This window comes from Panicum virgatum, unplaced genomic scaffold, assembly GCF_016808335.1.
Source record: "Panicum virgatum strain AP13 unplaced genomic scaffold, P.virgatum_v5 scaffold_4394, whole genome shotgun sequence".
NCBI classification, from domain to species: domain Eukaryota; kingdom Viridiplantae; phylum Streptophyta; class Magnoliopsida; order Poales; family Poaceae; genus Panicum; species Panicum virgatum.
Window position 1 is genome coordinate 17501 of NW_024376384.1, and position 12500 is coordinate 30000.

Sequence of the window (12500 nt, forward strand, 5' to 3'; positions counted from 1 at the left end):
CATTTCAGTGAATGCTATTTCGATCTAAGTGGTCCTATTCTCTGTCCCGTGCTAGGAAGCATTACTCCTCTTTTCATTCCAAATTCTTCAATAAGACTGATACGATTGATTGGTCTGTGCGTTTCTCTTATTACTTTTTTGTATCCCCCTGTTCCTCGGATACAATTCGATCCTTCTACGGCCAATTCTCAATTTGTGGAAAGCCTTCGATGGCTTCCTTATGAAAACATCCATTTGTATATGGGTATAGACGGTCTTTCATTATTCTTCGTGATATTGACCACATTTCTGATCCCTATTTGCATTTCAGTGGGTTGGTCTGGTATGAGAAGTTTCGGGAAAGAGTATATTACAGCATTTCTAATTCGTGAATTTCTAATGATCGCCGTGTCCTGCATGCTGGATCCTCTACTATTCTATGTTCTTTCCGAAAGCGTGCCAATCCCTATGTTGTGCGGAGCTGAGCATCTTCTATTCGCTGGGATCAAGCTTTTCCTCTGCAGGGGCCTTGTGCAGTAAACCCCCTACGGGCGGTCCCCCGTCGTCGTAAAGTAGTAAAGGTCCCCGCGAAGCTTTCGGGAAGAGGGGTAGTCTTGTGCGTAAGCATAGCATTTCTGGTCGAACCACCGAACCACACATCTTTTTTTGGTGGGAGGGTACTCCGAGTAGTGGGTACCTCGTAGGACCTCGACCCGCCTACTCTGGTCTTGTATGGATATGCAGGAAGGGGTGCTCCTAGGTGTGTGTAGGGGGTGTGTTTGTTCGCGAGAATGGATTCCTCGTCAAGTCAGGGGGGGTGTGGACACACTTGCGCGAATTCGGGTAACGGCTACAAGGGATAAAAATAAAGGAAACTGTACCCGACCAGGGATGGACGTAAACTCGTAAGCTACCGAGGGTAGGGATAATCGTCCAGGTCTTATTGTTTAAAAAAAAAGCCGCCCCGCCACAGCAGGCAGGTTAGTTCCTCTGTCGTTGCCGGAGAGTTCTTGGCGAAGAGACCTTAGGATAAGTTGCTAAAACAAACGGAGGGGAGGATCGACCCGTTCAGTAGAATTCCGAAGAAAGACTGTTGGCAGCAGGTGGAGACATTGGCCCCCTTCCAAATAAATGCGGGCAGGGTAGAGCTCGGCAGAGGGTTCGAGAATAGGGTTTTTTACGGTCGGGTCCCCTACCACTAGTCCGGCTAGCCTTCTTCGGGCAGGAAGCAGGCCGGGCCCGACGGGCGGGCATCTCCCGCAACGCAAGCTGCATTGTTCGCCACCACCCGAGAAGCAAAAGATTCGAGAGTCAAGGCGGAAAAGACAAGCATAGTGGTCTAATGCCAAGGGCCGACGACGGAAGCTCGGGACGGAGCCGTATGATGCGGAAGTCTCACGTACGGTTCCCTGAGAAGGGAGTGGCTACCCACTGGAGCTTCGACCAACCACCACCGGTCAATTTCGCTTTGGGGCCACCCCTGACTCTACCATCATTATAGGGGTATGGGGTTCGAGACAAAGAAAGATCAAGGCTGCATATCAGTTTTTCCTATATACTTTACTTGGATCCGTTTTTATGCTATTAGCTATTCTGTTGATTCTTCTCCAAACAGGAACCACCGATTTACAAATTTTATTAACCACTGAATTTAGTGAGCGGCGCCAAATCCTTCTATGGATTGCCTTTTTCGCCTCTTTTGCCGTCAAAGTGCCTATGGTACCAGTTCATATTTGGTTACCCGAAGCCCATGTAGAGGCACCTACGGCTGGATCCGTCATCTTGGCAGGAATTCTTTTAAAATTGGGAACCTACGGGTTTTTAAGATTTTCAATACCCATGTTTCCCGAAGCGACACTTTGTTTCACTCCTTTCATTTATACTCTAAGTGCGATTGCTATAATATATACTTCCTTGACCACTTTAAGACAGATCGATCTTAAGAAGATCATTGCCTACTCCTCAGTAGCCCATATGAATTTGGTGACTATTGGTATGTTTAGTCGGGCGGCGGCCGTTAGGTCACCTATTTTGAGTTATGGACACACAAGCAAGGCCAAAACATGTGTGCCGGGCGTGCGACCCATCAACCTACTAGCAATAGGGGAGAAAACTTAGCATGTCGCAACAAAAGCGTCGATTCGAGGCGTCAGCAAAACACCGCCGTCTGTTCCTAAAACAAAACCCCTTAGCGCCCCGGGACGGGAGTGGGGGACGGCCCTACGCAGACAGCAGCAGCACCGGCTCTACGAAGTCCGAATCGAATCTTTCGGTTGGCTTTCCCGTGAATAAGAATAGTTGGGCGCGGCGAAGCGAGCGCTTTTAGCTGTTTCGCTTGCTTCTTTCTTATTGTGGCGGCTATTATATTATGGCGTGGCTGAAATGAACGAAAAGCGAGATGAACCTTTCAAATCGATTGATAGATGGCCTGATCTGTTCTGATAGATCGAAAGGGAATCTATCAATAATAAGGGTTGACCTCTTTCTATCTATTGATGATACAAGATATCTATCTATTCTGGATCCATCATAAATAAATCGATATGTATCTGATGGAGTCTACATCGTATGTAGAGCGCCCAAGCGCTTTTTTGGCCTGCTCAGTTCTATTATCCATCGGTCCAATGCACTGGCTCATCTCATGGAGGGAAAAAGCAAATGTAGTTAGTTGTCTTGTTGTTGTTCGCCGCCTCGACACATTCCCCGGCATCGTCCCACACAGAAAGAAAGAGCGTGGAGCCCCGGCCCGACCTGTAAGTCCGCTAACGTAAAGCGAGGAGTTGAGCCTGAACTGGCGAACCGAAGTGACTTTCGTAACCATACTTCCTACAGCTAACACGTGTCCAGTCCAGCGGGAACGCGCAGCGCAAACGAACGTGAGCTGCTATACCGAATCCCCCGCAGGCCATCGGGGACCTAGTGGTAAGGCCATGATCCGCAGGGGAAGGGATCACTCATTCTTCTATTGGGGACAGGTGCACGAACGACAACTCCAAACGTCAGACATCCGCCGCCTATACCTACCGTTTAGGTGGCACCAGCGAGATCCAGCTAAGGTAAGGAACTTCGTGTCGCGGCTGCTCCACTCCGCTGCGGTCTTTTGAACTGAACTTCGTTGCCTTCCCGCGCGCGAAACGAATGGGCGCTGTGTCGTGGGTCAGTTTTGGGGTGGGGGGCAGAGAGAGACCAGAAGAATGATTCATTTGGATCGACGAGCCATTTCGCGAATCAATAGAATGTCTCTCTATCCATATCTATTCTATCTTTATATGACGGGCCAAAAGAAGTATTTTTTTTTATGGCATGTGAGATGATCGCGCCTAGTAGCCACATATCAGCTGCGCTCAATATGCGGGATTTCCGTTGGATCAGATCTTTCGCTTTGACGAATTTGGACCTAGCGAAAAGGACTCTAAGCCTTCGCGCAAACAAGCAAAGTAGAAGCAAGACGAGGAAGCGGAGCTGTCGTAGAAGCAGTAGCTTCCCCCGACAATATACAATACAACAGTAGCGACCATGAATAAAAAAGCCCCTAGTTTAACGAGTTCGCAGCTTTTCCCGGGCCGGAGAAGGGCAACTACTTATTGATTGATCGCCTTTCTTTGATATGTGTTCAATTTAGTACAATACAAACTACAACTAGATCAAAGCGGAAGGGCCACTCACTATAGAAGCTATAACTAGCCTAGCCCTAGCCAATAGTATAGAGTTTAGTAGTCGGCCAAACCCCCATGCTCACGACATGTTCTTGATATTGATTGAGTTGGAGGGAGTCAGAGACTACCACGGAATCCTTCCATAGTCACCCCGGTGACCTTCGTCACCAAAGCGTCACGACAGTTTCCAAGACCCCTCATATAATCTCCAGTGGGGATCAGTCGGAGCACGTAGGAATGCCGACCACTACATAAGCCGCTGGCGGAGAAAGCTCGAAGAGCTTCCCTTCATTCGCTTCGCGGGAGTCGCACACAGCACATAGCTGGAAGTCAGAGGGCCCGTACTACCTGCCTAACCCTTCGCTCCGAGGGACCGTAGAACGGAAAGCGCCTTCTAAACAACTCGGCAGAAGGGAAGGGGCCTATGTATTTGCATGACCCCTGCGGATTTGACCCTACCTACACCCGGAGCCAATCCCCTAGCGGTCCTGCCACCACGCCGCAGAACAGGAGCTCGTGTGGAACCTTGGATTTCTGGCGTAACAGCGGTGGAAGGTATAAAAATATTACGGCCGCATAACATAGGGGCCTACGCTAAGGTCGGCCAAAATATGGACACCCGAAGGGCCCGGCGCGCACAATCCTATCCTATCTGAGCCCGTCATTGCATGCACTTCGGACAGCCGCCCGTAGCATCATAAAGAGCACCTCCCTTTCGAGGTACCCAAATGGAACGGTCTTTATTTGTGTTGTTGGTTGGTCTTTCTCAACGTGGTCTATAGCACGAAAAACCATTCTTTACAAGATAGGGCCGTTCACATGAAAGAAAAGCTCAAATCCATTCTTCATGGTCGGGCGCATTTCTCCAAATCCTCCAGGATCACAAGTGGAACGCTAAGCAAGGGTGGGGAGGCTGCGAGCTCCGCGTCGAACAGAAAGAAGCAAGCAGGGGGTGTTGCCGTAGCGCGCCCCGGAGAGCAAGCGTAGGCAACCAAACAAAAAAAGGCTACAAAAGTAGCTAGCTAGCGTTTTTAAGCTGGCTGCCTTTTCTAGCGCGCGTACTCTTCTGTGGAGTCGCACGGAACGAGCCTTGTCTTCCCTCCAACGACTAGCTCCCTTTTCTTGTTCCGGTCACCCTTCTCTTGCCGTGGAAGGACTTTTGCCTGTGGTGTGGTCCAACCCGTGGGCGGAGTCGCCCTCATCCCCTCATTGCTCAGTGCTCCCTGCAGCTTCGCTGGGCTTTACCCGCGTGGACGCGGGCTTATATTCTATAAGAGAATGAAAAGCTCTCTCTTTACAATAAAACGCGAACTGCGCGGAGCCCACCCTTTTTCGTTTTCTGCCGCCACTGGGTGGCCGCTGGGGAAACACTGCCCGGCCGCCTCTCGGGAAAGGGGGGTGGGGGATGGGCCTACCTATCCCGAGGGAGCAGTTGAGAGGTTCCATATGCCGAGCCGAAGGGCAGAACTTCAGTGCGTGATCGTAGTATGTCACCTCGTCTCGTCCTCGCAGCATCGAAGAGTACCTATGCACTATGTTCCGGTTCACTGATAAGGAAGATAGAGTTGGGGTGGGGGTCTACGATGTGATACTATAGTATAGTATAGTATAGTATAGTATAGTATAGTATAGTATAGTATAGTATAGTATAGTATAGTATAGTATGCCCCGGGGAGAAAGATGCGCAACTCAAAACAGAAGCAGGAAGCGTGTTGTCAAAAATATCGGAGGTTACCAGATCTCTGAGACTACCATCGATCCGACAGAGCGGAACAACCAGAAAAAGAAGTGGAGTTATAAAGCCGTATGATAGGTGGTAACTATCTTGTACGGTTCGGGGGGTAAGCGGCGTACTCCGGGGGAATATTAGGCTCTATCGAACATACAGGGAATTGGAGGTAGCATTTTACTTATGTTAAGTCATGGACTGGTTTCTTCAGCCCTTTTTCTATGTGTTGGTGTTCTATATGACCGACATAAGACTCGACTTGTTAGATATTATGGAGGTTTAGTGAGCACCATGCCGAATTTCTCTACCATTTTCTTCTTTTTCACTTTAGCCAATATGAGTTTACCCGGCACTAGCAGCTTTATCGGGGAATTTCTAATCTTAGTAGGAGCTTTCCAAAGAAATAGCTTAGTAGCCACATTAGCAGCGCTTGGGATGATTTTAGGCGCGGCGTATTCCCTTTGGCTATATAATCGTGTGGTTTCTGGAAATTTAAAACCCGATTTCCTCTATAAATTCTCCGATCTAAATGGCAGAGAAGTTTCCATATTTCTACCTTTTCTTGTTGGAGGGGCGACCGTCCGTTGAACTACCAAAAAAGGGTAAACCAATGTGATCATAACATTGTAGGTGCTTGCGATGGGACGGATGCGACTTCCCTCATAAGTAATGGGTGGCATAGCCCGTAGCAGAAGTCCCCTTTTTTTATCCATTTCTTTATTACCCCAGAGGGGCCCGCCCTGGTGGGACCGAGAGAAAGAAAGGACGGGGGGGGCGACCATGCATGGCACTTCTCGACCGTGTCTCCGAGGGACAGTTGAACGAGCGACTCATGAATGCTGCCGGGTCGGACGAGCCAATAACTCGAACGTGTTCGGTCAGTTTTTTGAGCAAGAATCACAGCGTTACCTTACCTTCACCATGATACGGACTCCAAGTTCTTATGGCAGAGCACGAGGAGTTTCCTTCAATATGATGATGAGAATGGAAACCAGAAGCACGACTGGGTCTTCGTAGTCCGAGATCTCATACTTATATATCAGTCACAGTAACGTAAGCATGAGACTTTTTGGTAGTACCGGTGAACCAGATGGCCGCGGCGAGGGAATCTGGGACGGAGGACTCGTAATATCTCTATAGATCTGGCAAAAGCGAAAGACCCCTAACGTCAGGGGCTGACCACTGAGCTCACTCAGGCCTCGCTGGGCGGGCCAGAGTGGGTGCGAGCTGGAATTGCCATAGCTTATGGTTAGAGCAATAGGAAAGGGCCCAGCGGAGAGAACAGTCAGGATAACGAGCGCGGAGCCCGCTTGGCAGGCGGCAGGAGCTGTGGGCAAGTGCTTGCTTGGTAGGCCAACAGCCCTGTGAACCGGGCGGGGCACTCGACGAAAGGGGGCACACTGAGCAAGTACGAAAAATTGGCCCCGCGGAGCTTTCAAAAAGAAAAGCAAGGACCACTACGGGAGGTCGAACCACGGACCGGAGGTAGTAGAACGTGATCCGCACCGGTCAATATTGGATCAAACAATAGGGGACCGTAGCACTGACCTTTATTTTGCAAGACAATAGGTACTGTTCCCTACCGAGACAAGGGACACTCTCAACGGATCCTCCACGCGCTGGGCATACCATAGTTCTTCCGTGCGTCTTTATCGTGGCGGAAACAGAACAAAAGGGAAAGACCCGGCCGACTCGCCCAGGGCTCGAGGGCGAGCCATACGAGAGTGAGTCGAATTCTGTTTACGTTCTCGGTTTGGTTCGGGCCCCTCTCGATCTTTTGCGTATAAGGGAAGGGGGAAGGAGTCTAAATCTATGGACATTAATGAACCACCATTGATGGACGTTGCACATGACACGATCAATTCGACTCGACGGTCCGGTGCTAATAGAAGTCGCTTACTCTCCGTCTAGCGAAGGTGCCAGGGCAGGGCTTTTTTTTTTAGTAATAGTGGGCGGGTCTCATGAGATTTCATCTATGCCGGCCGTCGGAATCAAACGAGGGTCGAAGGACCATTCGATTCATTAAGGGGGACGGCCCATTTGTAAGGCGGGGGGGCCTGAATGAAGAGCGGACCAGACTCTTCTTTGTTTCAGCTGCTCCCACGCACGCAGACCGGAAGATCTCAGTTGTCCTGGACTAGACAAGTACGTAGAGATCTTCGTGGAACCGGGGAGGGAGTCTCAATCGATCTTTTCTAGGATTCCAACTCACGCCACGCACGAAGATTTATCTATTGATAGAGTTAAGGGCTCGGCTCCCCCGACTCTAAAAGGTTAGGTTACTACCAGCTTGCCTCTACGGAAGAGGTGTACTTTGTACTGTCTGGAGGTCATATAGATCGGAACCCGGAGCGAGTTGAACGAAAGCCTTACCCACTGCTACAACTACTGGCGCTTCAAAGGGCTTAGATTCTAAGGTAGGGGTGTCAGCCGTGAAAGCCTTTGGTACTTTAGTAAGGCGAGCAGCCCTTAAACAAAATCAAAGGCGCGACCATCCCCCCTTCCCCTATTTTAGCATTTCATTCTCTATTTGGCCCGCCTCATGAAAAATGATAGGCCTATTGATTCGAAGTAAGTACGAAAGGGTCGGTCAATAGCATAGCTCTTTTTTTTTTCTCCTTTCGAAGGAAAGGCCTTCGCATTCTTAATCTGGTAGGGCCGGACGGCTTTGTTTGCCCTAGCTTGGCGAATCGCGCCCCTGACCGTTCTCGCGAAGTCTTTGCAACGGCTGGGAAACCAGTCTACGAAGCTAAGCATATTGCCACGCCGACCATCAAATACGAGATTGGGCCCCTTCTCAAAGATGGAATGGCCCAGCCCAATAAAGGAAGGTTAACGTACGCGATGCCTTCCATTTGTACGAATCGCTAACATACCACGCACGACCGGACGTAGAGCCAAAATTCACTGGCAGACCGAGTCGGGCGCAGGTGCCAGATCCTCAAAGTAAAGTATCGATCAGCCTAGTGTACCAACCACGTGGTACGACGGGCACTCAAAGACCTGGCGAATGAGGGCCCACCCCACCCAAGAGCGCTTATGTCATATGGGAACTATTGGCTGGAAACAATCCTTATGGTTTTGATATCCGGTTAGAATAATAAGAAAGAATCAAAGTCCAGGTTGGTTGGTGAGCCTAGTGATAGGAGACTATCTAGCTTGGTTCGGAGAGCACTTGTTGGGTTTAAGATTAGTTTTTTGCTAAATGTTAAGGCCTAAATGCTGAACTATTGACCCTACTTGTTCGGATGGGTGTTCACCCCAAAGTGTTCCCGGACTGCATGCATACATCCGTAAGTAACTTAGTGCAACATGGCAAATTTCATTGAGAGGAATCAGCAAAGAAAAGAAATCTTCTCCGGGTGACTGGATCGCCCCGGAACCACAAGAATCCTTAGAATGGGATTCCAACTCAGCACCTTTTGTTTTGAGATTTTGAGAAGAGTTGCTCTTTGGAGAGCACAGTACGATGAAAGTTGTAAGCTGTGTTCGGGGGGGAGTTATTGCCTATCGTTGTCCTCTATGGTAGAACCCGTCGGGGAGGCCTGAGAAAGGTGTTGTAGCCTCGGTTGACATCGCACCTAAAAAGAGAAGGCATTCCATCTTGTAACTACTTATTATAGTAGCCAGTACAATTCCCGAGGAAAGGAAATAGAGCTGATACCGGGATAAGCTATCGATACTGAAACTGAATGTACCCAATACTTTTCCCTTATCCTAGTTCCGACAAGTCAATAGCACCAATCAGCAAAGCAACATATCTGTTTTGTTTATCTTTTCCGAGCTCGCCCTTACGATTGAGATTTATACATTTTGAAGGGAAGCATCGAAGGGGCTATTTCCGGGTGTCGTACTGATCTGATCCGTAACTGGCGATCTGTCCTTCTTCTTTCACTTGGTTTTTCTTCCCTTCGGCACTCCTTAACTCGGAGATACTCCTTCGGTACTACTTGGCTACTACTTGAACAGAAGGGTTTACTCCCACCCATCGCTCAACTCTTTCTTATTCACACACGCCTACAGATATGTTGGAAGAACAAGCAAGGGAATAATTGGGTTCTTATGTGTCGCCATCAATTGGATCTATTCTACCCAGTAGACCTTTGCAAAGAAGAAGAAATGAGGATCTACTAGCCGATCACGAAATAAGCTCACTCGTGGTCCCTACTGCTTATGGGACAGTGATCGAATCAGTTCAACTGGTAGATGAAATGGGAATTTATATGGAAGCGCACGAGGGGAAGCAAAGACGGGGCGAAGGGATTACGGACCGGGCTTTCGATACGCTGGATTTGATACCTTCTGATATTGCACTAGAAATGGAATAGAGGAGGAAGAGGCTAGGTAGGCTGTAGTAGCGCATGCTGGAAAGCTAGTCAAGGTTGTTCGACAAAGCACATTAGCAAAGGTAGTTATTTCAGTAACTTTATCTGGTTTCAATCCTTCCGTTACGAGATATCCTTTCGTACAACGGCACTGCTCCTCAGCAAATCTAATCCCAATACGAATTCCAGAATAATGCTATAACGGAGCCTTCCTTTCCAATCGAATCTGTATCCTCTGTTTCGAAGAAAGCTATCCCCACACCTGCCTCAAGAAAAAGAAGAAGCAATTCTATTTTCTATTATAGTATGATAAGGAAAGTCAAGCGGACCCGTACCCAGTAGTAGATTTCCTTGAATGAGGATTCTCGGGCAACAACGCATATGACGAGCGATAGGTCAAAGCGAAAACTGATCAAGAAGCTTTTCAATGATATAGATGGCGGGTAGGGAGTAGCTCTTTTCTTTAATAAGGCAATTTTACCATAATCCAAAACCTATAGCCGATCCATCCATCCAATCCGGGGTCCAGTTCTACCCCCCACAAAGGTATCAGACTACTGAATCAAGGCAACTCGCTTTCCAATGAGTAAAGTAAAGAGAGTCCTCCTTAAGATCTGACTGATCTGTCAGGCTGAGCTCAAAGTTCAGTGTTCTAGGCGAAGCGAAACGAAGGCGCGCAGCGAAGAAAAATTGCGTAGCGTAGCAAGTATTTCTGATCAGCGGATTCTGTTTTCATGGGCGGCACGCCGACACAATCTCAAATCAAGAATCACACGGCTATGAGACTGAGAATTAGGCGCTAGAGGCGCTCTCTTTTTCTCTGCCTTTGGTCAGCCTGGTCACCTTCGCACACACCTTTCTTTAACAACACAGTTAAAGGCCTGCTGATAGCTCCATACCCTGGTACAAACCTCCAGTAATAACCCCAGCAACCCTTCAACCCTCGGAGTTCTCTGACATTGGCTGGTTCTGGCCAAGCTGTCATGCCCTCTACCTTGTTTGTATCAGTAGATACCCCAATTTCATAAATAATGTATTTCCTTTATTCAATTCACTATGTAACGAAGTTGATAAGCTCACGCAACCCATTCTAGAATATTAGAGTAGGGAGTATCGAACTGCCACTAGTACTAGTACAGCTATCTACGAGAAAAGGAAACGATCAAACCGCCTACACCTATTCCATTGGTTAACTATTCCGGTTCTATTCTTGAATCGTAGTGAGCTTGCCTCAGAGCACCGAGCAAACAGCTAGCCAGCTTCTCCTACAATTAATGCTCTACAGCTTTGTAATTTCCCTAGCTTACCACAAGATAGAGTTTGAGCCTTATTGGATAATACATATCTTTCGACACCTGAGAATTTAGAGAACCTTTGGTAGAAGGCACTATCTTACCTACTTTGGTTCTGATGTGTGGGGTGCTATTGGCTTTGTTTGAGGATAAGTTCGTTTTTCTGGCTTATTCTATTTACCACTATTCTTTGACTTTACTTTGAGAAAAAGAGAAATGAGAGTTTCGCCACTTTTGTCTACGCTACTGGTACCTGGTTGGAAAACGATTCGAGAAGTGAGAACTAGCGACGAAGGGCGCTGCTGTGCTTATTTTCATGCCAACAGCCTTCTATCTATCTGGACAGACTTTGAACAAAGGGAAACGTAGAACTTGAAATTATTTATTCAAAGGCTTGACTTTGATACAAGTAGCATGGTAGGAAATATACTTGGTCTCTTTAGGGCTGTACCTAGTATAGCATTGTTATAGGTACTTTTGATCTGCAGATTGTACTAGTAACTATCCCCCTGAGCTTTGTGTTGATACTCCCACCAATAAGATCATAATCCCAATATCTGAAAAAAGAGATTCTAACAGTAGAACTAGTCAAGAATTAACTAAGAAAAATAAGATTTAAGCTGTAGGCAAGAAATCTATTGTCATCTATTCAATGAAAACACATTATTTCTTTCAAATAGAACTATATGACTATCTTCGGTGCTTACTGGCACAAAGCAAGTGGGAAGATCTGTAGTCAACTTATTCTGGCCTAGGTAACCAGGACGAGATATGTTGTAACAAGCCTAAACTTATTATTTGATTACTTTGCTTAAGACATGCAATCAACAACTTGATTTTAATAGGAAAGACAGAAAGAACACTCCTTGCTTTGATTGGTAGCAGAAGGGAGGGCGCGTTGCCTGCCTTCATTTTTCTTGGATATTCAACACTTGCATATGAGAGAACTTCAAACTACTTATTTGCAACAGCAAGCTGAATAATAGAATAAATAAGCAAGGAAGGAATAGGAAGGAAAGAAAGAATAGGGTTGTCGCTGATACGCTGTTTGGATTAGATGTCGCAATATCGGTTGTAGTATTTCCGCTCTTTCTATAAGCTAAGAGAGATGTCGCATAATCGGTTGTTCATGATCTTATAATTCATGGACCAAAGTCGCAAATCGCTTGTTCTCATTCAAGCATGAGTTCGTTCAAAGTCGGCAAGGGGAATCAGAGAAAGGGCAGTTTAGTCAACAATCATGACCATGGGAGCATTTGTTCGCTTTCTAGGTACCCCCGGACTAGTCATCGCCTTTGAGCTGGGAAAAGCATTTACCCGGAGTCGGCTATTCCTGATTCAGAAAGGAAAGGTATGTCTACCCACATACCTTTCCTCCCACTATCTTTCTTAACTAATTAACTCTGCTCTGGGACTAGTTTGAAAAGAATTTCCTGCGGCCACTCAATTTCGAATAATTAGTGTATTCTTTCTTTGGACATTCGTTTTTTCCACCGGAGTTGTTGAGCTGTAGAACTTA

The 12500-nt window shown here is 47.4% G+C and overlaps 3 protein-coding genes across 3 annotated transcripts in view; all 3 read left to right on the top strand.

Annotated features, from left to right (window-relative positions):
• Positions 1–1469, top strand: part of LOC120694246 (NADH-ubiquinone oxidoreductase chain 4-like) — a 1599-nt gene extending 130 nt beyond the window's left edge. The window contains exon 1 of the mRNA XM_039977401.1: positions 1–1469. This exon is cut by the window's left edge and continues 130 nt beyond it. Coding sequence (XP_039833335.1) covers positions 1–519 — 519 coding nt within the window. The 3' untranslated portion in view covers positions 520–1469.
• The window catches only part of LOC120694243 (ATP synthase subunit alpha, mitochondrial), a 13686-nt gene extending 4807 nt beyond the window's left edge, over positions 1–8879 (top strand). Inside the window, exon 1 of the mRNA XM_039977399.1 lies at positions 1–8879. This exon is cut by the window's left edge and continues 4807 nt beyond it. The gene's annotated coding sequence lies outside the window, so the exon portion shown is untranslated.
• LOC120694244 (NADH-ubiquinone oxidoreductase chain 4) lies at positions 1462–8722 on the top strand. Its single transcript, XM_039977400.1, has 3 exons — positions 1462–1984; positions 5513–5935; positions 8605–8722. Exons 1-3 carry the CDS (start codon positions 1558–1560, stop codon positions 8691–8693), a joined length of 939 nt encoding a protein of 312 aa, XP_039833334.1. The 5' UTR covers positions 1462–1557; the 3' UTR covers positions 8694–8722.
• Positions 8880–12500: the final 3621 nt, after the last annotated feature.